The 27,900-nt window shown below is 44.5% G+C and overlaps 1 protein-coding gene across 5 annotated transcripts in view; it reads left to right on the plus strand.

Moving 5' to 3' along the window:
* RASAL2 (RAS protein activator like 2) overlaps positions 1–27,900 on the plus strand; it is a 161,364-nt gene that overhangs the window by 95,058 nt on the left and 38,406 nt on the right. For all 5 annotated transcript variants that reach the window (XM_066324721.1, XM_066324718.1, XM_066324719.1 and 2 more), the window contains exon 4: positions 22,911–23,017. In XM_066324721.1, the coding sequence (XP_066180818.1) occupies positions 22,911–23,017 (107 nt within the window). The remainder of the gene's footprint in view (positions 1–22,910; positions 23,018–27,900) is intronic.

Below are 27,900 nucleotides of genomic sequence, written 5' to 3' on the forward strand. Positions count from 1 at the left end.
GTTCCCTTTATCATGTCATTTAGCAAGCCTCAGTGAGTGAGTGGTTGGGGATTTTCTTTTTGACCTGTGCTTTGTACCACAAACCTCAGTTGCAGTGCCCCCAGCAGCTGCAAGGTGCTGCTGGGCTGAGGTCAGGACAGGGAGCGGGTTCTGCACCCTGTGGGATGTGACACCACACGGTGTTTCCACAGGCTGCAGGTGCTCCCATGCATTTTGAGCCGCATGGCTCCATTCTCTGCTTCCCTGCAGCCCAGACCTGCCAGAGTTGCCAGAACCCATGCGTGGGAGCCTTTAGGGAGCTGGGATCTGAAGCCTTTGGCTCATGTAATTACACAAACAAGGGTTTGCTGACAACTACAGCTTTTGCCTGCTTCACTGTCTGCTGCCTTGGGTCACGATCTCTTAGTGCTGTGACTTGGGTACGAGTAGTAGGGAGTGTAACTATGCCAAGATCAGTTGAAATTCTAAAACTTTTAAGTCTTTAGAGGACGTTGTTTACCCATCATGTGCTGTCCCAAAATGCAGATGCATACAAACCACGAGTTGCCTTTTAAAAAACCTCCTGTGAAATCCAGCTGCTCTTGCACATCTTTACAGGCTACGCAGGGAAACATCTACTGTGTGAAAAGTGCCCTGCTATCTTTTGCCTCCACAAAAGAGGTTAGGAAAGTTTGGGAAAAGCCCTGAAGTAATCTGAAATTTGGACAATGTACAGTGCAATTTGCCTGCCTTGGAAGGATGAAGAGTTTAGACAACTCCACTTGAAATTAAAGCTGGCTCCAGGGAGGCTGGATGTAACAAACAGGATGCCTGGATCTCAGTGACATTCCCCTGAGCAATTGGAGTTATTTGTATAGAGAAAATTGCCAACCTGCTATCTTTCTTCTTCTATAACCCAAGCCAAGCCAAAGGATTTTGGTTTGTTCTGAATGCTGCTGGAACTTTATTCCCTTGCACACAAGATCATCTGTGCTGAAAGCCGAGTTTCATCATGAAGCAAATTCTATCTGTTTAGATCTTAAACCTTTTTAGGGCAGAGATAAGGGGTAAGAACACATAATCTCAGCTTTCTAATATTGACACATAATCCATTAGGGCTTTTTTTTTTTTCCCTTGGAAATGTATATTTCGTCCCTGCCCACTGCTTCCAGAGCACACACAAAAAATATCACTTTAGTGATTTTTAAATTTTATGTTGAGAGCATAAAGAACACTTTGTAAGGAGAGCATGTTGTGCAATGTAGTAATTTCTAAAAACTGGTGGCTCTTGGGCCATTGGGGGCAGATTCGTTGCCTGTGTTCTAACCAAACCTTGGTTTATTATGAAGGACTCCTTTGTCTTCTCAAGAACAGCAATAAAAAATTATTTATTAAATTCTTCAGAGAAATTGCCTCAAAAATCATACATGAACTCACTGTGGATTGTTCAATTTTGTAGCTTCTCTTTTCTAGTTTGTTTATCTTGTGGCAAAGGGTAATTACACTTCACCCAACCAGGTATACTTTCCTTTTTTCCATCAGTAACAACTGGCTTAACACCTAGTGGGAAATCAGCCTTCCTTCCTACCGCCTGAATTTCCTTGTCTTGTCTAGAGTTAATTTGAACTGTTGAGCTAAACTTAAAAGTACTCATCTGGTTCAGAGTTTGGTATTAGTTTCCAGGATTTTCTGTTGATCAGTTTATTGCTTTGGTATAAATTGATACCCCAAAATGCAGGTATTTATGAGATTGGATTGGATGCATCGAGTTCGAAGTCTGTGTGAAATTAAATGTACAAAGCTGTCTGTGCTGTGCAGGGATGTGCACATTCCTGTCTCCCTGCTCTCCCACCTTCCCTGGTGCTGCTCCTGTCGCTTCCCAGGGGAATTGATTCAGTTTCATGCAGCAAAGTCATGCTCACATCCTCCTTGTGGTGATGGGCTGGCTTTGAATCTGACCTGGGAGATGTTCCAAATTACCCCCAGTAGCAGCCTGGAGTTAGAGGAGCTTGGTGTAATACAGAGCTGTTCTCTGTGTTGGCTTTGATGGAGCCAGTGCTCTTACAGTAGAAGTGGAGCCACAGCCCAAGCATGTACTGAGGATTTTATTAACCTGCCACTCTTTGTCAGTGATCCCTCTTTCATGGCACAAGGGGAGGAAAGAATTAGAACTGTGATTTTTATCTGCAGAATGGACAAAAATGTTTCAGTAGCTCAGCAGAGTGAGATAATTTACTTAATGGAAAAATAAAAGAGCCACAGAGGAAAACTGGGCTATTGAACTCCACTGGAGTTCATCAGAAACTCTTCTACCAGGCACCTCTGTGCTGCAAGCTAATCCTGGGTTCCCAAAAGCAGCTTTGGAGCTGGAGAGGACTATACATTCTAGCAGTGATTTGTGCCCATTAGGATACAATTGGTGTCCAGTAAAGTGCTTTTGGCTACAGACTAATGATTCTTGGTGCATGTTTGAGGCTGCTTGATCGGTACATCACCCAGTGAAGAACTGAAGGGGTTTTCTGCTTTGTTTTTCTGTCTCTGTTGAAACTGCAAATACTTCCTCGACCTTTCGGTGAGCTGGATGCAGTTTAGGTGAGGATCTGACCATTGAAAACTCCAGTCATCTTACTTTTACCTCCTCACTAGTGGTCTTTTCCTGCTGCTCTGTGGCATGGACAAGCTAAAGCAGTAGCAGAAAAATCCTGTTATTTTGAACAGAAGTCACAAAATATTACCAAGGGTTTCTAATATTTTTTATTCAATGTCACAGTCTTTTGGAAACAACTTTCATCCCTAGACTTTGCAAACTGCCTTTCAAATTTCTGAATCAGGGGAGATTTCTAGAATCATTACAAGTACTTGCACAATTTGCCTTTCCCACCCCTAATTTATTTATTAATCACTCCACTCGCTCTTTCTACCAAAGTCTTCAGCAGTTGTCTTTGCTTGACTCAGACAGATTCTTCAGCATTTCAGAAATCCTTTTCTGAGGTCCATACAGCAAATTGTAGGATTGACAAAAAATAGATACCAGGACTGAACCTTCCTGCGTCACTAAAAATGGCTTCTTTGGGAGAAATATTCTTTGGCAGATTATGGCCATATTTCAGAGCTGAATCTAAAGTTTTAACCCTTCTGTTAGAACCTCATTTTAAAACAGAGGGCTCCTAAATGATGAAAAAAGAAAATGCAAAACATGGAAACAAATCTAGACAAATTAAGAATAAAGAAAGGAGGATGAGGAAGAGAAAAGGAGAGAGGAAGGAGGGAGGGAAGGAAGAAGGAAGGAAGGAAGGATTTGCCCATAAAAGAACCCTTTGAAGAGATGTACAGGCTAACTTTTGTGTCCCAGTCCTTCCTTTTTCCACCTTTTCTCTCGTGCCCTGTGGTACACATGAACTGAGTGCTGTTGCTCCACCCTCGGGAGAGATGCTTTTCTGTGGTGCTGCGGATGCCGCCGGTGCAGAGCTCTGGAATGAAGAGGGCTGTGTAATTAATTAGCAGAGCGTTCGTGGCTCTGCCGGGCAGGGGCGAGCACACACAGGAGATCAGGGGTGCTTAGGAACTCTTGCTGCTGTTCTGCAGAGTCTGGCTCCACCGTGATCCCAAGTTTTCCCTACTGCTCCCAGTAGTAATTTGGCATCTCCAAGCAGCAGGTCAAACCAATTTGTCTTTGGAGGGGCTGTACATTTTATTATGCTGCTGTTAGTGACAAATTTTGGGGGAAGAATGCCTTTTTTTCTGTTGGAGCTTTTCTGTTCCATTGCTACTCTTGGTGCAGGATCCCTGGGGGTAGTTTAGTAATTGGCTTTAGAGGACAAGGGAGCAGTAAATAATAATAAATAATTTTTCTATTGTTTATTTTGTAATCAGTATTATTTAAGCACGCATTCAGTAAGTTTCTTTCCCAAGGGCTAGGCTTGCTTTTCCCTCAGATTTTCCACCTGAGCCTTGGCAGGAGGTAGGGTGACCAAAGCTACTGTTTCTTCCAGGGGAAACACTGGGGGTGTGGGAAATTGTTATCTGAGACAATGTGCAGAAGCTCATTTTAAGTAAACCTGCAAGAAGAAAAGGTCGTGGAAAGAAGGACTGTATCAGAGGAGAATATGCTGTTCCAATCAAATGGCAAAATTAGAGAAAATTAGGGGAAAAAAATTGAAGAAAATTAGGGAAAAAATGAAGAAAATTAAAAATAAACAGAACACTCACTCTTGACAACAGCAAAAGGCAGGAGGGGGCATGGAGCCCCTCAGTTCTTGGTGAGCGATTTTAGCCTGTTTAGCAACAGGCTGAACAACTTCACATTCTTCTTTGTTTGTGTGTGTGTTTGTGTGCTCTGGCTGCCAGGTGGGACCTGCTGGAGGGCAGACCATGGGCTTTTAAACAGGGTGTCAGGACGTGTAAAGTGATGGCGTGGTGGCAGCAGCAACCAAACTGTGAAGACTTTGGCTTCTGTGCCTTAAAAAGCTAAAAAATAAATAAAATGTATATAGCTAAATATAAATAAAAATTAGGGTTTGGCTTCTGTGCCTTAAAGAGCTATAAATAATAAAATTGATAGAGCTAAAATAAAAAATGCCTGGAAGTTCAGCTCTCAGTACTTCTAAAAAAACCAAAACAAAACAAAAACAAAAAAACCACCACGCCACAGAGCTCAGGAAAAGGCAATTGGTATCAGACTTCACCAAAGCCACAGATCTTTGAATTTAAAGACAAAAATAAAAAAGGCAGTGCAGAAAACAAAGAGGGGGGAGGGAAGTTCGTTGTTTGCTTAAGTGACTCTGGGGCCTTTTTTTTTTTTTGGTGCTGTGTATTTCCTAAGCTGCAGAAGCATTTGAAGTGGGGAAACATCTTCAAAGGAAGTGCAGTTTTTCAAACACATTCAGATGTAGTTCCTAGTCCGGCTCATGAGATGTTTTCATGTAAACCGGCTTCTTGCACTCCGGACAGCGTATGCAGTGATATCACCCTCTTAAGTTTCCCTGTAGCTGCTTTTAGCCTCGGAGTCAGCTGCTTGAAATCCCCGAGTTTTCTCAGCATCAGACGGCTTTTCAGGGCAGCGCCTCCTCCTGCCCACACCCCTTCCACCCCACCCCGAGTGCTTGCGCTGCCTCTCGGCTCCTCCACCCTCCCTTGGGACAGGAAAAATGGAGCGTGTGCCCATGGCGGCTGGATCGTGCCGCTGGTTTGGGGGAGCATCGCTTGCGCTGGGAGGGCAGGCGGCTCTGGGAGGGCGGCTCTGGCTCAGCCCGAGCCTCGGAGCTCAATAGGGAGCTGGACGGCTCCGGCTTTGCTGCATTCCTGCCCGGCCGGGGCACGGAGCGCCGCTCGGCACAGCAGAGGAGAGCGCGGAGACTGCGCCGCCTTCCTGCTCGGCATCCTGGCAGGACCATGGTGGAGCTGAGAGCATTCCCACAGAATGCAGTGCACAGGTGAGACACATCCCTGCTGACACGGCTGTGCATTGCTGCGCTGGTTCCTGTGCTGGTTCCTGTGCTGATTGATCCCTGCGCTGATCCTGCGCTGATCCCTGCACTTATCCAGTGCTGGTTCCTGCGCTGATCCTGCACTGGTTCCTGTGCTGATCCCTGCGCTGGCTCCTGCACTGATCCTGCGCTGATCCCTGCATTGGTTCCTGCGCTGGTTCTTGCACTGATCCCTGTGCTGATCCCTGTGCAGCTTCCTGCACTGATCCCTGCGCTGGCTCCTGCGCTGATCCCTGCGCTGGTTCCTGTGCTGATTGATCCCTGCGCTGATCCTGCGCTGATCCCTGCACTTATCCAGTGCTGGTTCCTGCGCTGGCTCCTGCACTGATCCCTGCGCTGGTTCCTGCTCTGATCCAGTGCTGGTTCCTGCACTGATCCCTGTGCTGATCCCTGTGCTGGTTCCTGCGCTGATCCCTGTGCTGATCCCTGCAGTGAGGCAGGGGTTGGCTGGGAGGCACAGAGGTGTTCTGCTGGAGATTTAAAATTTTCTTGACTCAAAGCAACTCAAAGAAACTTGCAGGGGTTTTAATCCACGTTGCACGTGTATATCGACTCTTATTCATGATTTCAGCTTTCTGCAAAGGTCTTTAAAGGGATGTTTACGTTGGTACTTCTCTGCTCACTGGTACAGAAGTTAAATGTTAGTGTTAGAACAATGCATAGATGAAAAGATGAAGAACAGGTTTTTGTACAGAGCTTTCATACCTAAAAATCTATTTTATTGCCACTTAAATCATGAGGTTTATTTCTCTCCCTCTCACTGAAAGTCCTTGCCTAAGTCAATGTATTTTTTAATGACATTGGATTTCTAGATAAGGCCAGACACCATCATTCAAGGGCACACTGTGGGAATATTTGTTAGTGGTTACTTGTGGCTGGCATTGTGTGATGTTTCCAGCATGGGAAGGATGTTGCCAACCTTGCTTCCTGTCCTACCAGAAAGTGATGGTAAATCGCTTTTAAATCAAAGCAGTTCAGGGAATCCTACAGGTTGTACATAAAAAACAAGAAGGTTTGGTTTCCTTTCAAGATAAAGGATGCTGCCTTAGCAATGCCACTTGCTTTTCCAGCAGCTTTTGTCTTAAAATACATTAAGTGATAGCAAGCTACAAAGCATTTAAGTTTCCTGCCTTTTGATATGATTGAACATTTTCCAGTAGCTACAAAACCAATAAATGTTGTCTAAGGAACCGAGGAATGGAATGTCCTGAGTCAAATGTTTTCTACCTTGGAAACCTCCTTTAATAGGTGCTGATTACGACGTCCTCCTTAGTCATTTTCCTCCTCATCCATAGACAGGGTGAATACTAATTTACTAACTAGGAGAGACTGTTTTTGTTAGCCTGAACCAATGGGCTTGTTCTGCAGCTGCTTTTGAATTCCTTGATCAGAAAATGAAAACCTTCTGCCTTAGCTTTTTTCCCAGACAAACACGCGTTTCTTTGAAAACCAAGCAAACTTTTGGCAAACTGCTCAGAAAAGTTCAAGGCACCACAATGCCTATCCCTTCCAAATTTCATTTAGGTGATTTTAGGGTAGTTACCACGAAGATGCCTTTTGAATTTCCTGTCTCTTTTGGGGGCTCTTTCATACAATTAACATGCTAATAAGGTAGAGAATTAAGAATTTAATACCGGGGAGCTGTGGAAGGCAGACGTGAGCAGCAACTTATATTCCTGTAAATTCTTCACGTTGTGCCCAGCTTTTTCTGATACTCTGTGGGTGCTCTTGCTCTTTTTCTCTTTAAAATCTCCGGGGAGGGGGAAGAAAAGTGTGATTGCAATGAATACTTGAGGTGACTTGTGTCAGAAAGATCTGTCATGGCTCTTTAAAGCTCATGGGAACAAATCAGCTTCATTTGTGCATAAGCAGGAGGAAGGGACGTTCTGCTACACTGAGCCTTAACCTTGCCATTTTCTGATATCTGGGAATCTGTGTGACGTGTAGTATTGGAAGTCAGAGAATTTGGGGATGCAGCAAATTACAGGGTGTGGATGGCATTTGTAAATGGCTCATTGGCAACAAGAGACAGATTCATTTTCCAGCCTGTAGAGGTAGGTACCTTGTCCAAGCTTTAACTCTCCACAAAGGGAACACTTCCTTTTATCTAGATTTCTTGGCTAATTAGCATAAGACAGCACAAATGTTTTTTAGGAGGGCTGATAATGGTGGGATTTGAAACTGGGCCAATGGCAGAAGGGAGACCTAATGATCCCCTTCCATTTCATTTTCTTTAGCTGTTGGTGACTGCTTCTGGTGAGGGAAATCTGCACAGGAAGTCAGCAAGCAAATGATGCAACTACAGGCAGAGCTTATGGTTTGGGCACTGTCACCTCCACACGTGAAATTGTGTCCAGGCTAGGAGTATATATGTTATGGCTTTAATGGGAAATGTTGGTGAAATTATTGTGGTACACATGACTACAAAAATAGGGTTACAGAGTAATGGCTGCTTCTCTGAGCAGGTGGTGGCAGCCACGAATGGCTGTGGTGAGTCTGTGTGGAACCAGAGAATCATTAAGGTTGGAAATGAGTTCCAAGATCATCAACTCCAACCGTTAACCTGGCACCTCTGAGGCCACCACTAAACAATGGCCCTAAAATCCACATGCAGACATTTTTTAACACTTCCAGGTGACTCCACCACTTCCCTGGGCAGTCTGTTCCGTGCTTGACCACTCTTTCAGTGAAGAAATTTTTCCTGATACATTCTTGCCTAGCAGAGCAGTGTTGATCCTTGGGCTGTGGGTCTGCTGTGGTAACACATGATACTGCATTTTTCTTCTCCTGCACCTGCAGTGTGCTCAGCAGGGACTTTAGGAGGGCAATGTTGTGATATGAACACCTGCCAGAGAAATGAAACAGCTCTGCCAACACGTTTCCTTAGAGTCTCAGCTCAACCTTTAAAAGTGACACCAACCACAAGCATTGAAAAATCAATGTCTGGCTTTAAAGAGGGGGATTGAAGCTATTTTTTTCTATTTATTTATCCATTTTCTTAATTGCTTTGATTTGTTTTGGAGTAGGTTTCAGTCATATTTCCAAGCTCAGTCTCACTGAGACTGACTGACAGATCCTCTTTCTAGAATAGATGTTTGTAATTGTCTCCACATCTGTTTGTTCCAGGGGTAATGGCTACAGAAAAATGCCGGCTGTACAAAATAAAGCATCATTCTAATGCCAGTTTTCACAGCATTCATGCCCTTTAAGCCCTGGCCTAGTATGTCCCAAAGTCACTCCAAAATCTCAGCTGTATTTTCTGCAGGGAAGCTCTCACCAGAGTGTCCAGAGGAAGCTCTAAGAGATTGCATCAGTCAGAAATTAAGCCCATGTCCACAAGATGGAGGACTTGGTATATCCTTGTAAAAATTCCTTGAACTATGCAGTCTCTTCCCTTGCTGTGCTTCCGTCGTTCATCACCAAATCTGGTCCTTAATTTGGGAACAGATTAAAAAACCCCTCCCTATGCTGCCTTCCTTGCACCGATCTCTAGAGTTTGGCAGGGCCTTGGGCTTTGGCAGTTGCAGTATTTTGGTGCATATACAGAGATGAACATTAGTCTTCTTATAAACACAGGTGGAACTGAGTGGCAAGAGGGAGGGAGACCTCGTGATTCATGGGCAGGGGTAGGGAATCATATTGCTGGTCACAGCCCCTGCTTCTCTGGAATGCTCCTGCTTTTCTGCTGGTAAGAGCAAGCCCCGTGCTTTCAGGCTCCTGCACGCTAGGAGCTTTTTTGGTGGTGCTTTTCTGTCTCCTTATGTGCTGTTTAGAAGTGCAGGTAACTTTTTTTTTATTATTTTTGTCTGTGCCAGTCATGGAGAGTTCAGCTCCCACCTGATGTTGTTAGCAGAGCTGTGGGTTCTTGATGCATGAAGGGAGCAAGCAGTGACCTCAGGGTGGAGTAAAGCTCCCTGCTGGCACAGCACCCTCCACCCTGCTCTGCAGGAATCGCTGGTATTCAGGTGGTGCTGCAAGCAACAAGTTGAACTCGTTGTGGGACAGCTACGCAAGGCTGTCACCTGGAACCAAAACATTGTAGGAAGAGGGTAAACAATGCTTGAGTTGATGAGGCAGTTCCTGTGTGACCTGGCCAGGACCTGAAGTGTCGTGGTCACTAGATCATCACATCAGTCATGGTGGATGGCATCCCACAGCACTTGGAAGCCATCCATGTGGGTGCCAGGCATTCTGATGGAAGCAGAATGCTGCAGACTGAATGATAAGATACTTATTTCTCTCACATATTTAGTTCTCTGTCCTGTGAATTGTTTTACTCAAAATTCTATTTCTCTGGTAGTGAAGTATGTGATAGTGTGGAGTCATAGGACAAAAAAGCCCAAACCAACCACCACCCAAACCCCAGCCCTCACTCACTTGTTCTTTCATTTGTTTGCTTGTTGGAGATGTCATCCAAATGAGTCTAAATAAGAAAAATCATTCCTGGTTGTTTCCCAGCTCTCTTTAAGCCTGTATGCCCAAGGAAAAACAGCAGGTCAGGAAGTAACAGTAGACACCAACATGAATGGTGGAAGCATGCCAACAAAACTGCCTTAATCAATTATTTTCATAAAATACAGCACTCTTGAAGACATGGATTGTGCAAACTATGTGGCCTGCAAGGTGAACCAGAAAAATTCTTGGGAAAAATGTCATCTTGTGAATTCCCAGCATCGGAAATTAAGTACCCTTTACATTCTGCTCGTTAAATATATAGCTGGGAGTAATTATACTTTAATTCAAGATATCTGTTGACATGAGGCATATGGTTCACAGTCTGGAAAGGCACTCCAGAGCGGATGGCTCTGTAAATAACGCCTTGGCCCTAATTTGGAATTAAATTAGCTTAATATTTTTGGAATGGTCATTAATAGGTACTTGCAAACTTGCCGGCCTGCTAGCAGTGGAACTTAGCTGAATCCCTTGGCTATTCTGAGGATCCCAAGGAAGTTGGATTGAGTACAAAAATGTAATTAAGTTGCTGTGGAAGTGGGAAGAAAATACCCCATGGTTGTTCATCAGGGAAGTTCTGAAAATCCAACAGTTCTGCCCAGCTGTATTATTATGTACTAGAGAACTTCAAGGTTTGTTGTTTTTCTCACCTTCATTTTGAGCCTTTCTGTCACTATTTATCTTTCCAGGCTGTCAGCAGGCACAGCTTTCCCTGCCCCTGGATTCCTCTCTGCTCCAGAAATTGTTACTTAGGAAATTCTTTTCTTCTGCCCCCCCCCCTGAGTAACCACTGGTTAAGGTCTCTGACCTCAGCTGGGCTGGGAAGGCTGGTGGTGCTCACTCTGGAAGTGAGGGGAACAATTACCCAGCTAAGTGACAATATTGCATCAGTGTGCAGAGGCTGTCATCTGCAGCTGGGTAAGAGCTGTTGAGAGTGAGTGTAGAGATCAGTGACTGTGCTAAAATCACTTCATTAAGCAATCTGAAAGGATAAAACACTAGACTATAATGTGTATGTGTGGGCTGGCACTTCATCAGCATGGTTTCACTTTCCACAATAAATGAACTGGCTTGAAGAGACACTTGAGTGTCCATATTTTTTTTTTCTTTTTCCTGATTAAAAAGGGCTTTCTTTGTACTTTGCCATGCTCCAGTGGGGCTGTCCAGATCATGTCATGTCTGACATAAATCTGCTATTGATTCACACTGCAACAGAATGATTCTGCTCGTAGCTGGCTCATAGGATTGTGTCACATGTACATGCTGCTTTGGCTTAGGTAGGTTCAGCCAAGAAAGTTGCCCATGTTCCAGAATAACTGTGAATATCTCCAGCATGATTTCCAAATACAGGCTGAGTTACTCAGCCTTGTCCTCTGGGATCCTCTTGAACTAGATCACAGCTTGGTTAGGAGGCTATTACATTGTAATGCTGCTCCTCAAAGCAAAATTACTTTCATTATAGATAGACATTTAAAATGATTTAATGACGGAAACGGAGCCTTGTGCATATAGAATTGACATTTTTAGGTGTGTGGGAAACTTATTTTCAAGCTAGCTGCTTGTTCCATGCTGTGGCATTGGAAACAGGATTGGAAAGTTAGTGCTGCTTTGCGTTTTTCTGGGGCAAAGTGCCTCCAAGAACTCCTGTTATTTCCTAATGGGCAGGTATGAAGGTGAGTAGTTTTGCCTGACACATGACATTGATCCACGGGATGGAGAAACAAACATTCATTGTTTCTTATTCACTCCTAAATTATCTGTAAGACGTTTTATTAAGAATGACTGGGGTGTACAATATCTAAAGTACATTGCTGTGAGGACATCATCTACTGACTAAAGCAATATCCATCAGTCAGTCTGTCAGCACCTGTCCCTAGTGCATGTAAGACCCATTTTTCCTCCCCTTGAAAATGCCTCATGCAGAGAACATTAATATATTATGATTTATAATATCACCGTGACTATGTGCTTACAAAGCATCTGCATCACAAGGCATCTTTGCTCTACTATTTGTGTATATTATGAATTCTCATTTACTAAAAATTCCTGTAGAAAACTCTGAGACCCATGCTTCTGAGTAGTTTCACTGATCAAGAAAGCTAATTCCTATATTTACAGGATGGCAAAGCTACTTAGCCTCATGGGTTTCAGACTCATAACTTCAGGAGAGTGACATTTGTGACAACTGCAGAGTTCAGCCAGTGGCTGTAATGCAGGAATTACCAGGGAGGGATGTATACAGGTTTTAGATGATTGGGTTTTCTAAAATGTTCCAAGGCAGAAGGACTTGGTTTGATTTCCAGGCTTGAGAACTCATCTGCTTTCAGAACTCAGGGTTGAGGGAGATAAACCCAAACACTTGGAACAGGTTTCCTGATGTTTTCACCTGTTATTTCATACAGCTACTGGTGCTAATTTTGGAAAGCAGTCTCTCAAGACAGACATTAGCTGCTTTTTTTATCTCTTCTTATGGATTGATTTTTTGAGGTTTTTTATTACTACTTTGCTGATCCTTTCCACCTCTCCATATTTTCATATTTTCCATACTTCTACTCTGGTCAATAGAGCAGTTTGTATCTGGATTTACATTGGTTCAACAAACTCCCAGTGCAGGTAGGTCCCAGAGCATGAAAATAAGTTAGTCAGGTTTTGAATAGTCTTCTCATGCTGATTTGCATTTTATCTCACAATCTGGCTGTCCTGGAAAATTTGGACAAGACTTTTTTAATGGTGTTTGAAAAGCTTTAGAGCACCTTTAAGACAAATTTAAGAAGCTCTTCACAGTATAACTTCTGCTGTCACCAGCACTACACCCCTCCTGCAGCTGTGGAGCTGTGTCTCTGGTTTTCTTGCAGAACAAAGGTTTAAGAATCAAAATCAATGCTCCAGAAGAGGCTGAAGATGTATTTGAAGGGATTGTTTGAAACCCAGCATTCAAAGGATGTAAGCAGAGAGGACATTTCTGATACCAGTGTTTGATAATGGACTGTCAAAGCAGACAAACATCAGCCAGAGCCCAGTGGTCGGGAGACGAGGCTTGATAAATTCAGTCTTGGAACAGAGGAGCAGTTTGCTAAGCAGGAGTGAGGTTAACCATTGGAACAGCTTACAGGGGATCACACAGGCTCTTCATGTCTTTGCCTTGTGTGGTGACAATTGGATAGCCCTGTTTTTGGAAGACTTCTTTGTTCGGAAGTAATTCAGTGAATGGATGAAATCACTGGGTGATGCTTTAAAGGTCTGTCAAGTCACGTTAGATGGATTTGGTGTTTTGGAATGTCAGTGGCTCTTCTACATCTTTTCTATACTTAAAAATTCCAGGATTCCTAGAGGGACTGTGTTCACGACTTACTTTCTTACAAGGACTTTTCAATTCTTGCTTTTGCTCTGTCTCCAGCTCCTGACAGTCCCTTGCAGGCAGGTGACTTGCATGTTAGTGTTACTATGTGTTTTGTGTTAAACCACACGAAAAGGAGATAAATAATAGGGATATATTTATATAGGTTTTGTCCCCTTCTGTGGATTTCCCCAGGAATGTTAATTCACTGGAGAAATCTGCTTATCAAAAATTTCACTGTCCTTTCAGTTCCTAGTTGCATCCTCCTCACTGAAGTCTTTGCCAGTTCTTGCTCCATTTTTTACCAATTTTTTTATTTTCCCATATTTTAAAACACTCCAATAAGCCAGTTTCATATTTGATATGTATTATACCTCTGCTGCTATCATGAACATTTTAAAATATTGGAAAAAATTGATAAAGTTACGTTATTACACAAGATGAGGCAGCCAGGGAGGAAAACAAGATCTGGATGTGATTTGTACTCCTAGAAAGGATGCAAAATTGGTAAGTGTTCATGGGAAATCAATACTCATAACTCTGTTTTCTCTAGAACCTTTTATTTATAGAGCTGATAATTAATATTGCAAGTTTTTAATAGAAAGACACTCAGGTGCTTGTGAGTACAATATTTGATTAGGGCACTAAAAGAAAGGGGCTGAAATTTTCGATTCATATTGACCAACCAGATAGACCAAAATAACTATCTAATCCTTTCTCTAAAAATTCTTTAATTCCATTTTTATTGCAAGTAGATTTATGTCATCAGTTGCATAGTCTTGAAGAAAAAGTTCTACTTGTGGAAGCTGGACAAAATGTGATCCTCCCACAGATACAGGGAAATTTGTTGGAACAGTTAATTTTGTTTAAAAAAAAAAAAAAAACAAAAAAAACCCAAAAAAAAACCCCAAAACACACAAGCAGCTCTTTTTGCATAGATAAGAAATCTATCTGTCACAGGATTTTATATGATGTAGGGAATGTTTCTGGGTTTTATCCCAGATATGGGATACAGATGCACTTATTCAGTGGGAACAGGACAGCTCTGCTCAGTCTGGCACGCTGCTGGGTTACCTCACTCCTGATCTGCCTATCCCATGTTCCCTCATTAACTGGGAATTCTGTAGAGCATCTGCCCTGCTTAGCAGGTGTTTTATGAAAATATCTGTCCTGCACAAACACTACTTGCTACAGTTTGTCTTAGTAATTGGAATTTTCCTCCCTGCTGGGACTTAATACTTTTTTTTTTTTTCATTTGTTCATTGGTATCTAATTTTTTGCTTTGCTGATCTAATGGCTTTTTGGTGTAGCTTGAGTTTTAGTCAGTGGTCAGCAAATATCCTTGTTAGTAATAGGGATTGGCAAGTGTATCAATTATTTAAAATAAAGACAGGTTCAGAAACTGGTGAGCAAAAGGCGGCTGTCTCTTTAAAGAGTGCAGTTTGATCAGAGCATCAGCCCCATCCCCTGAGGACAAAGGCAATTTTGATTTGTGGGGCCCACGAGTCCCTCACTTACCAGGATTCGTCACTGCTCGTGCATGTGTAAACCTGCAAAATGCTCTTTTGTGTGGAATAAACCTTACGCTGTAAATCCCATACAATTAAATGTGACCCCTCATAAAGTCACGGCGACGAGTCTTCCCTGCAGGGCAAGCTCGCTGGCCAGGCAGGGCACACTTATTCCCCATTTAGCTTGGTTTTTATAGTTTTAGCTAAATTAAATGCTGATGGCTTCTTTCAGCCCCCAAGACTGCTGCTGTCTCCATACCTCTCTCTGCTTTGCCCCATGGCAGTGGGGGGGAATCCAGTAGGGCTGTGGTTGTTCTCAGTGCTGAGGAAGAGGAGCAGTTTCCCCTGTCCTGCTGCTGGGTGCTGAGGAAGAGGAGCAATCCCCCTGTCTCCTGCTGCTGGGTGCTGAGGGAGAGGAGCAGTCCCCCTGTCCTGCTGCTGGGTGCTGAGGAAGAGGAGCAGTTTCCCCCTGTCTCCTGCTGCTGGGTGCTGAGGGAGAGGAGCAGTCCCCCTGTCCTGCTGCTGGGTGCTGAGGAAGAGGAGCAGTTTCCCCCTGTCCTGCTGCTGGGTGCTGAGGGAGAGGAGCAATCCCCCCTGTCTCCTGCTGCTGGGTGCTGAGGAAGAGGAGCAATCCCCCCTGTCTCCTGCTGCTGGGTGCCGAGGAAGAGGAGCAGTCCCCCTGTCTCCTGCTGCTGGGTGCCGAGGAAGAGGAGCAGTCCCCCCTGTCTCCTGCTGCTGGGTGCTGAGGAAGAGGAGCAGTCCCCCCTGTCCTGCTGCTGGGTGCTGAGGAAGAGGAGCAATCCCCCTGTCCTGCTGCTGGGTGCTGAGGGAGAGGAGCAGTTTCCCCCTGTCCTGCTGCTGGGTGCTGAGGAAGAGAACCAGTCCCCCCTGTCCTGCTGCTGGGTGCTGAGGGAGAGGAGCAATCCCCCCTGTCTCCTGCTGCTGGGTGCTGAGGAAGAGGAGCAATCCCCCTGTCCTGCTGCTGGGTGCTGAGGGAGAGGAGCAGTTTCCCCCTGTCCTGCTGCTGGGTGCTGAGGAAGAGAACCAGTCCCCCCTGTCCTGCTGCTGGGTGCTGAGGAAGAGGAGCAGTCTCCCCTGTCCTGCTGCTGGGTGCTGAGGAAGAGGAGCAGTCCCCCTGTCTCCTGCTGCTGGGTGCTGAGGAAGAGGAGCAATCCCCCTGTCCTGCTGCTGGGTGCTGAGGAAGAGGAGCAGTCCCCCTGTCTCCTGCTGCTGGGTGCTGAGGAAGAGGAGCAATCCCCCTGTCCTGCTGCTGGGTGCTGAGGAAGAGGAGCAGTTCCCCCTGTCTCCTGCTGCTGGGTGCTGAGGAAGAGGAGCAGTTCCCCCTGTCTCCTGCTGCTGTTGGCAGCCAGCAGCAGATTCCATTATTGCGATCAATGCCGCCGCCATGCAGGAGGAGGGGAGAGGGAGGGGTGGGAGCTTCCTATTCACAGATTGATCAACCTGCCATTGCATGAACAAATTCATTGCCAGGAAGGCTGGGATGCTGGGATAATAGTTGGAACAGGAAGGGGCTTGTAAACAGGGGAATGGAGGCTCGTCAGTAGTGGGGAGGGGATTTAAATTGCCTCTGAGCTTGCTGTTTTTTCTTCTAGCATAAAGCACAATACCTGAGCCTTCAAACAAAGCCCACACTGTGAGGAATGGTTGGGCTACATTGCTCTTAGCTGATGAGCTATTGTGCTGACTTATTTGAGCTTCTTCAGCACTGATGTATTTCTACTTTTTACTTAAGTTGATTCTATCACAACCTGCTGCCTCTTCTGGATTTTGAGACCTCAGTTTCCCCTGCTTCCCTTTTTTGCCTTCTTCCTGTTCCTGCCTGGACTGAAACCTGACACAAAGGGACAAGTACAAATCCCAGTTACTGCTTCCACCCATGCCTGCAGTGTCAGGTGTAGGGGTTGAGAGAACAGGGCAGAGGATCGTGCTCTCATGTTTGTCAGTGTAGACAATAACTGGAGTACTGGAATCCCAAGACCATCAGCTCCTCCCTGTCCTTCCTACCCTGCTTCGTTCACTTACTGTGTTCTGTATGGAAAAGTTTTCTGGCTGGAGAATAAGTCTTCTTTCTCCTGGGCATGTGGCCGAATGGCTGGATAGCAGCACGGAAGATGAGAAAAGCCTTCTCTCGTTCCTTGGTACGGTAGGGTACAAACTGTATTTTTGGGGTTTTAACACTTTACTGGGAAGCCTTTAGGACTTTGGTGCTCAATTTCTTCTGTCTTTCAGTTACCTGACCTTATTTCTTTTTAAAAGCTTTTAAGTGGTGTGCAGTTTTAATTAAACTCGGTTACAGCCTGTGTGAAATAGTTATAAACTCACTGGGCAAAGGTTACCTTGCAAATGGGCATGTGCCCTGCAGCAAATGAACGAAAGTGGAGTAAACAATATTACTTTACTGCTCTGGTTTTCTTCTCTGTGCCATTTGACAAGCTGATCGCTGGGTTCAGTCCACTTCCTCTCATTTCTGTCAGCTTGCCTGACTTCTAAACTGTGTGATGGTAGCAAGATAAATCAGGGGAGACTGCTCAAAGTCTTTCTTCTTAAGAGAAATGTGCAGATGCATTTAGAATAAAAATTCCCAAGTGGTGTCTTAACTCTGGGACCACATGTAGGGTTCACTGACACCTCTTGGATGTCTGCAGTACATTGGGCCTTTTCCTATGTCCGTAACAATAATTCTTACTGCTCAGGGACAAAATCCTGCCACAGTGAGCAAGAAGTGCTGAGGCTCAGAGCAGCGTTCTGGGCCATGAGAGGAACAGGCAGGAGCTGTTGAGCTTTGGTGCGTTTGAGAACCAGTGAGGTTATCCCAAAGGACTGCTTTTTTGAGAATGCCTCTATTCACAGCCCTTCTACAGACAGCAAAAGGATTGGTTTGGAAAGCTGTGGCTCAAGGCTGTTGTTTAATAACAAGGACAATAAATATTGATATCACACTAATGTGTGTTTAAGTCATAAGGCTCTAAACAAATTAGGCTGCAGGAACAAGTTACCATGCGTCAGCTGATCAGTGTTAATTGTCTGTGTGCAATCTCTGCAGCAAACACAAGGTAATTTGAATTAGCAGGGGCAGTCCAAGATCATTAGGAACTAATGAGGACACCGGCATCTCCAGGTCACGGGCAGCAGCTCCTTGTCTCTGCTTTTGTGTTGGCACCGTTGTCCAGGCAATTTGTTTGGCTGTGTGTGGAGTCAAGCATTAAGGGAGGTTTTAGAGGCTCCTGCATGAGGAGGTCAAAAAGGAGCAACTATCCCAAATTTTGTACAGCCATGCACATCAGGCAGAGGATGTGTTGAGCAGTTTAGGGAGGTGCATCTGCTTCATTTCTGACTTGGTTTGCAGAGCTGGAGGATTTGTTCTTCTGCTTCAAAGCGAATGCATGTCTAAGAACAGCTGATGTTGTACTCACTCAATGCCACATTTCCTCCAAACTTTCAGGGAAAATTAATTGTGGGAGTTTATACTCGAAACCCCAAAGTTATTTTCTCCTATGATACCTGTGCACTTCTTTCCAGCCTCTCCTAATATTCATCTGCTTCGCATGTTAGGTCTTGTCTTTCAGGCTTTAAAGTTGTTCAGGAATCAATGACTTAAGAATCTTTTAAGTGACTTAGTGTGTCATTCAGGTTGCTTTCTATGCACCTTCTCTACTTTGCACCAATTCTGTTGGACCTTTTTTATATGCCAGCACAATGCAAGTGTCTAACACCAACAGAATTGCCTGTCTGTAAATTAAAAATCTTTTATAGTTACCTGGATCATCTTCCAAGACTTATCTGGGTGACTCAATCCCTAGAAAAGCACAGTATCTTCTTTTCAAACCCCTGCTAATGGACTGGGAGAGGTTTTGATCATAGTTTGTATCTAGCAGTTGTTTGATGCTGCAGTTCTACAGCCAGTGAGCTTTGCAGGGTTCCCTTTGTATTTCCCTTTCCAGGCTTGGCAGCTTTTGTGCACTTCAGTGTTCTGCAACTTGGTTGAATTCACTCTGATGTATCTTCTTGTGATTTTTTCCCCGTCTGGCTGCCTTCATAAATGTGGAAAAGCTATCTCTGCAAATTTCAATTTTATTTTTTTTTCCTTTAAGTTATGCCTTGCAGGTTGTGCATAATGTATTTTAGTCAGAACACAAACTTGGACATCAGGACTTAAAACAGATTAGGGAGGGGTTGAGTTTGCCTTTTCCTTAGGTTTCTTTTACAGGCATGTCATGAAATTTTTATGACAATCTGTGAATTGGGCCCAAGTCTGAATTCTCCCCAAGTGAGCAAAATGAGAGAGAATGTTTATTGCAAGATAGAACATTAACATTTTTATTTACTTTGATACGAGGCTTCCTATTTCACTAGGTAACACCCATCTAAAAAATGCTATTGAGACACTTCTTCCTCTTCTTGTTCTTCTATATCTGTAAATAATTCCTACCTGGTGTGGCTGTCCCACAAAGCTAGGAGGTTTGTTTAGTGCCTTCTCCTACCTGGAGAAAAAGCTCTTCAGAGTAAAAATACAAATTTCCACCACAGCAAGCCTTTCAAGTGGCCACAGCACCCAGCAATAGGAAATTTAGGTCAACCTCCAGAGCCCTGTCGTGACCAGAGGTCACTGAGGCTACGTCACTGTGGCAGAGAGGGTTCCCTTCAAAGGAGAGCAACCCTCACCACTGCTCCATGTAGTAAGTGGCACCTGGCTTACACAAACCCTCCTCCTTGCCTACAGAACAAGCTGTGGTGTTGCTAAGGGCAGAGAGTGGCTCAACAGGATGGGAGAAGAGACCTGACCTGCACTGTATCCTTGGGCAGTTCCTTCCTCAGAGACATCTGCCACTGCAGAGTAATTGCCTCAACTCATTTGGAACTGACTGCTTCTATGAAGTGTGTAAATACTTATTTGGAGAAATACTTATTTACATAAATATTACTGTGTATCACCAAGCTATCAGGTGATAAAAGTGACCCATTGGGATGTTCACAACTCATTTGTTTGATGGTATAGTGGGAAGTGTCTCTGCCTGGATGATCTTTAAGGCCCATTCAACCCCAAACCCTTGTAAGATTCTGCAGTTTTTTGTCGAAGGTTGAAACGGGGAGGATCTGTCAGGTGGGCTTTCTTCCCTTTTGCCTTTTTTTTTTTTTTTTCTTTTTCTTTCCAGAATCAGAAGGGCTGGAAAGGTTTTCAGATTGTTTTGATGGCTACACAATGTGATCTATCTGTAGCCTCAGTCCCTGAGGGTGAGCAATGCAGAAAGCAGTTGTAATTTAATACTAAGCTGATGAGAGGTGCATTGATTTTTGCAGCAGGTGAAGATTATGCAAGAGTAGCCTCAAGCATTACTAGTGGAGCAGGGGAGGGAACTGTCTAATTTTTTGCCTGGTGGTGACAGTATAGATTTCTTTCACAAGACTCAGCAAAAATACTGTTCTACAGGCATCATAGCAAGTTGCTTCAGCTTTTGATTTCCAGTTAACATATCTCGACAATTTTGCTGGATCTGGGCCTTCCTTTTCCTAGGGACTAAGCATGTCTATTTGCTCTTGTTTTTGAGAAGGAGAGGAGAGGGAAAGGTAGGGTTTTTTTATTTTAGTTCACTGCAGGCACCTAGTGAATATTTTATTTTCCCTTCCACATTTGGTACACTATCAGGAAAGAAGAAACTCGTCTTGCCCATGAAATGTCAACATTTTATTTGCAGAAAAGTTGGATTGCGGATGTTAGGGAGAAGAGGGAAGGCAAGGGGACTAGGCACATTCCTTGTGGTAGCTTTTCAACTCCATTCATGTTAAAGTTAAGCTCTTTCCCAAACTACCCCTCCTGCAGAACGTATTGTGGAAAATAGTGGGGAATTTGGGCTCGTGTTTCCATTTATGACTCAGCAAAGTTAGCAGACTGTTTTAAATTACTGGAGCAGCTTTGATGTGATTTCCTGTGCGTGAAAAGCAGAGGAAGCCAAACCTATTACGTTACTCCTTACTAGGCAGTGTAACATAAAAGGTGCCTGTTCCAGTGGGATAATATATCAACCCCATTTGCTTTGTTACATGGACGTGGGAATGGCAGGGAATGGCAGAGACAATTCTTTATATCCTACCTAACAGAGCTCTGGGCCGAGCAGTACTTACAGGTGCTGCAGAAAAATAAAGTTTCCCTTCATCTAGGCCAGGGAGGCAGCTGGTGGTGTTCAAGTGCACCATCAGGTAAAACTGGCAGCACTGCAGAGGCTCCTGAGCTGGTGGGACTGACTCAAAGACCTTGGGCTGGCACTGGCCCTGCTCCAAGTGCTTTGTTCTCTAAAGGTGCCCTGATGGGGACTTACCCTCCCGCTCTGGAACAGGTGATGCTGTAGGAGAGCGGGGCCGGTGCTGCTCCAGAGGAGGAGGGCTGTGCCCCCGGGGCCGTGTCTCGGTTCCCGCTGGCTCTGGCGGGCCGGGATGCGCTCGGTCGCTGCGGGCAGGGCTCGGGCATCGCCCTGCAGCTGGCTGTGCCCTGCCCGGTCCTCAGTGGAGCACACCACACCGGCTGCTGGGCTCTGCCCACTTCACCAGGCTGCTCTCCCTCTTAGCGGTCCTTTCCCCGAGCAGACTGAGGGGCTCAGTGTCAGCAGTTTGCTTTTTTTTAAAAAAAAGATAAATATCTACTGAGTGAGACACTAATACCGCAGGGTCCAGATTCCTTCGCCTCTCCTCCTCTATGCTCCATTTTGTCAGTATCCAAGCATCCATGGGAGAGACGTATTATAACTCTGCCGAAATCAAAATCCGGTACGCAAAGACATCACAAGTAATGTTATCCCTGAAGAAGGCTCCTCTCCTTTTTTTCCCTTCGGCTCTTTGGAGGAAAACGCCGCTCTCGTGGCTCCAGCCGGCTGTCTCTGCCCGTAAACCTCGTTGTTTGCCGCTGTGAATCAGGATGCGCAGGGAAGAATTTCGGTAGCGGAGGGAAGCCGGCAGTTGGGCGTCTGTTAATAGCCTGAAAGTAACTAATGAGGATGTGCAGCCGGAGCGATTGATTGAAGAGCTGCAGTCCTGTGCTGCTGCATGGCTCGCTCCCCGCCAGCCCCGCCGAGGGAGGGCGGACCGAGACACCCGGCGTTCCCTCCCGTGCGAGTCACGGAGCCAGCGATGGAAGTTTGAGCTGCATCTGCCTCTCGAGAGGAGAACGGCAGGAGTCAAAATGTCACTGCCTGGAGTCACGGCGTGCTCCTTTTCTTTAAGGTTCAGAAGATAACAATGGACTTTCTGCTAGGAAGTGATTTTTTCCCTCCCCGTTTCGGGGGGTGTTTTGTGAAGCTGGATTCCTTAAAGTCTGGCAATTGAGCTGGAGATGGGCAGCACTTGTGATAAAGGTATCTGTATGCATACATATGCATATCGAGCTCTATATAAAAATGCATATATGTGTGTTTGTGGAGAGATTTTTAATGCTGTGTGTACTTTATTATGCTATTATTCCAGGATTTGTACTAGTCAAAGACATCAGTGCAGCTTTTATGAATATTCGTGCTCGTCAGATCAGTCTGCATGGATTTAAGATGCCAAAGTCATATCTTAGTAAGGTCATACTGCCAGAACGAGGAGAAGTTGACCTATTTTTTTTTTTTTATCTGCAGAGATATATATGTCATGTTACCTAGGCACTTGTAAGTCTTCTGCTGGTTGCATGCTTTGAGCAAGTAGTGAGATCATACATGACCAAACTTTGACCTTTGCCAAATTACATTCAGCTGGGACTAAAACTGAGCTTCCCTGGGTCTTGATTGTAGCTATTTGTTAATTACTGCACTGCTTATGTAAAAAAATTAAATCTAAAAAAAAAATAGATTGAAGTTCTCTGGATACGGTCTCTCAAACAGTAACAAAACATTAAGTATGTCCAGGTATGGATCTTTACTAGCACTTTTTAATTTTAATCTCCCACAGTTAAGTCAGATTCACAACCTTGAATCTGCCAGTGAAAATGCCGTTGTAGGTTAGTAAGTGAAAAAGATACAGGTAAATGGGTGGGTTAATTCAGCAGTTTAGTAATGCACTCAAAACTTTCCTGAGGCTTCTGTCCTACTGAGCTCAAAGCCTGGCTATTCCCCACCCCCAGGCACCCATTCACCACCTTCTCCTTCTCTTCCTCAGAGGTCCCAGCAGAGAGATCTCCTCGCAGACGGAGCATCTCGGGGACCAGCACCTCTGAGAAAACCAACTCCATGGATGTTCCGAACACTTCTCCTTTCAGAGTACCAGTAAGTGCGCCTTCCCTGCAAAGGGGCATTTGTCTCATTGGATGGGAGGAGGAGATGAAAATATCACAATGTACAGCCAGGCTGGGGGAGCCTGGGGGCAAAGGAAGATTTGGTTGATATTTCCAATTGACCAAGAGGTTTTGCTCTAAAGTGTCATATATTATCAATAAGGTTCCTGGTGGATCCCCAAGTCGCTCCTTTTCATTGCCTTGATCTAAAAGTTGCAGATAGAGAAACATCAGTGTTAATGTGGGCAGCGACCTATATAAATACTTTTGAAGTCACCTCCAGGGATTGCATTCCATATTCAATCTTGACAAGGAAACAAGTTCCTTTAGGTTGGTGATAGCATGTTATTTACCATGCCAATGAAGTACATGGAAAATTGATATGGTTTTATAGTTTATTCAGGAGTCGATGAGATTTCTGCAGGTGTGTTAATTCCTCTTTAGGTCTTCCTGAGTTTGGTTGGCTGTGAGTTTGCATGAGAGTTGTTCAGCTGCAGCCTGGATTTTGCTTGGGTCAGTCTTTGGTCAGTGTGTCCAGGAGCACAAAGGCATTTCTATTATTAGACTGAGGACAAATGCTTCAAGTTAAAATGAGGTGCCCAGTAATATTTAACAATATTTGTTCATGTTTTAAAATGTCTAACTTGAACATTGCGAACATTTCCATTGCTCTCCTTTACTTTCAGCAAGTAATCTGCCTACTTCAAAATAAATCTTGCATGGTGTCATTTTAAAAATAAAATTTAAAAAGAGCCAAAAGATTTAATGAGAGTTACTTTAATTATTCAATGATTAAGGTTGGGCAGAGTGTATAGGATACACAGTGTTTAAAGCAACCTGTGAATTTATGGTGTATTGGAATGCAGAAAGGAACCAAGGAAGCAGTGAATACACTGGGTATCCTCACTGGGCCCTTTTCAGAGTCATAGAATAATACAGATTGGAATGGACTAGACAATCTCCAGAGGTGCTTTCCCACCTGAGCTATTCTGTCTTCTGTGAACAATCCTCTGTCACTTCAGAGATCTGTTTTCTGGATGATACTTGGGGAAAAAAAGGGGCTTGTCTAGTTGTATGTGAAGCTGATACAAGAATATTCTGTTATGTCAAGTTCTGAGATTTTGATACTGAGTCCATGATCCACAGAGTTCCAGGAAGATTTCTGAACTCTGAGAACCTTCAAAAGTCTTATCCATGTCTTCATTTATAAGAAATTCTGTTTTCTTTGCCTTCATCTATAAGTAATAGTGCAAGCCTTTAGATGTATACATCTAGTATTGCATTGTAGTAGCCTGCAGTCTGACAACTGCAAGCTGTGTGTCAGAAGTGTTTGATGGCTATCTGTAGTGTATACTTTATATGCCTCTGTTTCTCCTCATTTTGGTACCATTCCTTTCAATGATGATCTTATCTCTTAAGTAATGTTTTAATGGTGCTCTCATTCTTCTCTAATAGTGCTCTGATACTTCTTAGTTCCTGCTCCCTTTCAAAACAAGAACCCTGCAGAATGTTTCTCATTTTCCCTGGTGGTGTGTTGGGCTTTTAGGACTCTGGCAAATAGGCTCAAGAAGCAGTACCTGGCTGCTTTTCTTGGGCATAAACCAGCAGAGGGCTAGAAGCTATTTGTGCCATGTGGAGCTGGATTCTGCTGCTTTGTCTGCCTGACCACCTGTACACCCAGGAGCATAATGCACCCTCCTGTCCTCCTCATGGGGACAAGGCTTCTGGCTTTGGAGATTGTGTTCTGAGTAACCCATTTATACCCTGTTACTCCTAAGAGGGGGCTGAGATCACCGTGTTTTAAAATGTGGAAGCCTTTGAGCTGCTTGTAAGAGCAATCTGCAGTTAGAAGTCAGCTTGCTTAACAATACAGATGAGCTCAAGCCAAAACTGCTGAAACCAAACACACTGTTAACTTGGTAGATTGGCACACATCTAATAGGTGGCTGAGAAGATGGGGAGGAATCATGTTCCTCCCTTTGACTGATAATAAGAATTTCCCAGCTCTCAGAAGGAGGAAAGGTGACTTGGTCACCTCATGAAAGTCTCAGTCTTGGATCAGTGATCTGAGAAGAGCTGCAAGTGAAGGATGCAAAAGGTGCCTGTAATGGCTTCAAATTTGTGTCTGTGAGGTTGTCCCTGTTTGGCAGAGATTTATTCCACATATAAAGGAGATTAATAGTAAGAGAACTTGCTTTTTTGTTTTTCCAGGCTTTGTCACCTACAGTGCAGGTTGTAGGGCTACAGGCAGCTGCAGCATAGTGCTGTCTCAGTTATTCTTCCCATGGCCCTGACTCTGTGCCATACCTCATCTCCTCACTGCTTGGATTTCTAACAGAAAGCAGCTTAAGGCAGGGGACAGCTTAACCTTCTTCCATCCTGATGGAAAATTATGCTGAGACTTTCATAATAAGTTGCTTTTACAGCTTTTTAAGTTTGTCTCTCAGAACAGCTATTTAAAAGCTGTCTTCTCAATAGGACAGTAGCTTCCAGCATGCTCTGTGCAGGTTTTTTCCTTTCAAGCACAGGCAGTGGTACTCACTCAGAACAAGGCATCTGTTTTTTTAATACTGCTAATTGGCATTGCTTTAGCATCTGGAATTTTGATTCATAACAGCATAATTGCCTTAAAGCAAATATCTCCTTGACAATGCATTTTTTAAGTAGTCTTTTCAGTGGCAGTGGTCAATGAAGGATTTATTTTTAAGGGCAGATGTGTAAAGTTTGGGAAATTTGCCTTTTTACCTTCTGCATGGGCACTGAAGGAAAAGATGTATGTTTAAATTTACTAGTGTGTAAAAAGCAGGATTTCAGTAGTTATGCTCTTTCCTAGGATGAACCACATGGACCAGCACGTCCCACATGTTTGTGAGGATGGTGAGGCCCTGGCACAGGGTGCCCAGAAAAGCTGTGGATGCCCCATCCCTGGCAGTGTCCAAGGCCAGGCTGGATGGGGCTTGGAGCAACCTGGGACAGTGGAAGGTGTCCCTGCCCATGGCAGGGGGTTGGCATGAGATGATGTTTAAGGTCCCTCCCAAGCCAAACCATTCTAAAATTCCATTATTTGTTCTGGTTACCTCCCAGCAAAGGAAGTAAAGGGGATTCTGCAAATGTTGACACTGCACAACACATACAGAGAGAAGAGCTCTTGGTGTTTGTCCTTTCTTTTTCCTCCCCATTGCCCAAAGTTTTCTTGCCTGCACTTGAAACAGTCTCCATCTAAGTTCAGCTGTGTACATTGATGTTTGATGATTTCCAGGTGTGTCAGGAAGAAATCCTGAGAGAGAAGGGAAGGGCACAAAAGGTAGGAAAATGGAGACGAGGAAAAGTGTCTTCTCCCATACAGACAGATGTGTGCTGTTTATGGATACATCTACAGGAAAAGTCACATTTTTAATAGTGGACATTATTTGAGTGAAGAGAACAGGGAGGCAGAGGGAGCTGGCTCCAAGTAGGCACAGTGACGCATAGGTGGGCGAGGAAGCAGCTTTTCCCTTCCCACACACACCATGTCCTGGCAGCGCCTCGGTCTCCGTGCATCCCGTTCCCTGCTGTGGCACTGTGGAGCCCCAGCAGCACTGCTGCTGCCTGACACATTCCCTCATGGCTCTGCTCTTGGGATTGGGTAAATGTGGGACCAGCCACGTCCTCAGGCCTCCTGCAGCGGCAGGATGGAGAGGAACCTCTGAACTCACCCTTCAGACTCTCATTGGGCTCTCCAGTTTTGGCTCGGAGTTGTTATTACAAATAATATGATTCATCCGTGTCTGCTGCCTAATGGGGAAAGAAAGATGAGAAAGAGGCAAAGGAACAAGTGCAAATGAGACAGGAAAGCCAGAGCGCAGTCTTTGAAGTAAATAAAATGATTTTTATAGGAACCCTGATGTAGATATTTGCAGATTGCCTTCCTTGGTTTGTTTCTGGCCGAGGGTATAATTGGATCTATAGAAGTGCTGTCTGCCTCTTTGCTCTTTAAGAGTACAGCTAAATGGAACAGAAGACAATGCAGCCAGCTCGAGTGAAGGTCACAGCTTGATGAGATCTCGTGGCTGCCCAGCCTCATCTTTTATGCAGTCAGCAAGATTGTTGCTTCTCCAGAGCTCTGCTCTGCTCCCGCCGTGCTGCCAGGGTAGGACAGTCTGAGCTGTGCTGTCCGTGTGACCCCGTGGCATACAAATGTGTATTTTTAATTCTGCCTCAGCACCAATGCAGAGATGGAATTGTTGATTTGCATAAGTGTGAGGCACCACAGCATCGCCCGTGAAAAACGCGGTGCTTAAATCTGTCCCCTCAATAGAAATTCACATTTTTCCTTCCACTTTCTGCTCTTTACTTCCTGTGACATGTTTGTTTGAGTCTGCTCTAGGTTTTATCACTTGTCTGTGCTGTGATGGCTTAGATATGCTGGCTTTTCCGTGAATTCTTTGTCAGAAAGCATAAATGGGTGACTGACAATCTCCAGGATGCTCATCATGCTTTCATCCGTACCTTTATTCTGGGATAGTGCCATTCATAGGCTCTATAACCTTCACAATGTCTTGCTGCCACAGCAGATTTGTTCATTACATCCAACTTCAGTGTTGCATCAGGTGATGGGGATATCCATGCTCTGATGCTGTCTGGTGGACCTCACCAGCAGGAATGTTACTCTCATGTTTGGTGTAAACCTGACTTTATCCAATTCCTTTTATTCCTTAGTTAATGTAGGGGAGCTATGAGCATACACAGCTTTAAACACTGCTCACATTCCAGCTGTCCTTGCTTAGTAGTATTTAAATATGCACCGACTCATTTTAATCTTCACCTCCAAATCATGACTTAGTCAAGTTATGCAAAGTTTAATTAATGCATCCTCTGCAAATGAGTCCTTCTGGC

This window comes from Sylvia atricapilla, chromosome 9, assembly GCF_009819655.1.
Source record: "Sylvia atricapilla isolate bSylAtr1 chromosome 9, bSylAtr1.pri, whole genome shotgun sequence".
In the NCBI taxonomy this organism is placed as follows: Eukaryota; Metazoa; Chordata; class Aves; order Passeriformes; family Sylviidae; genus Sylvia; species Sylvia atricapilla.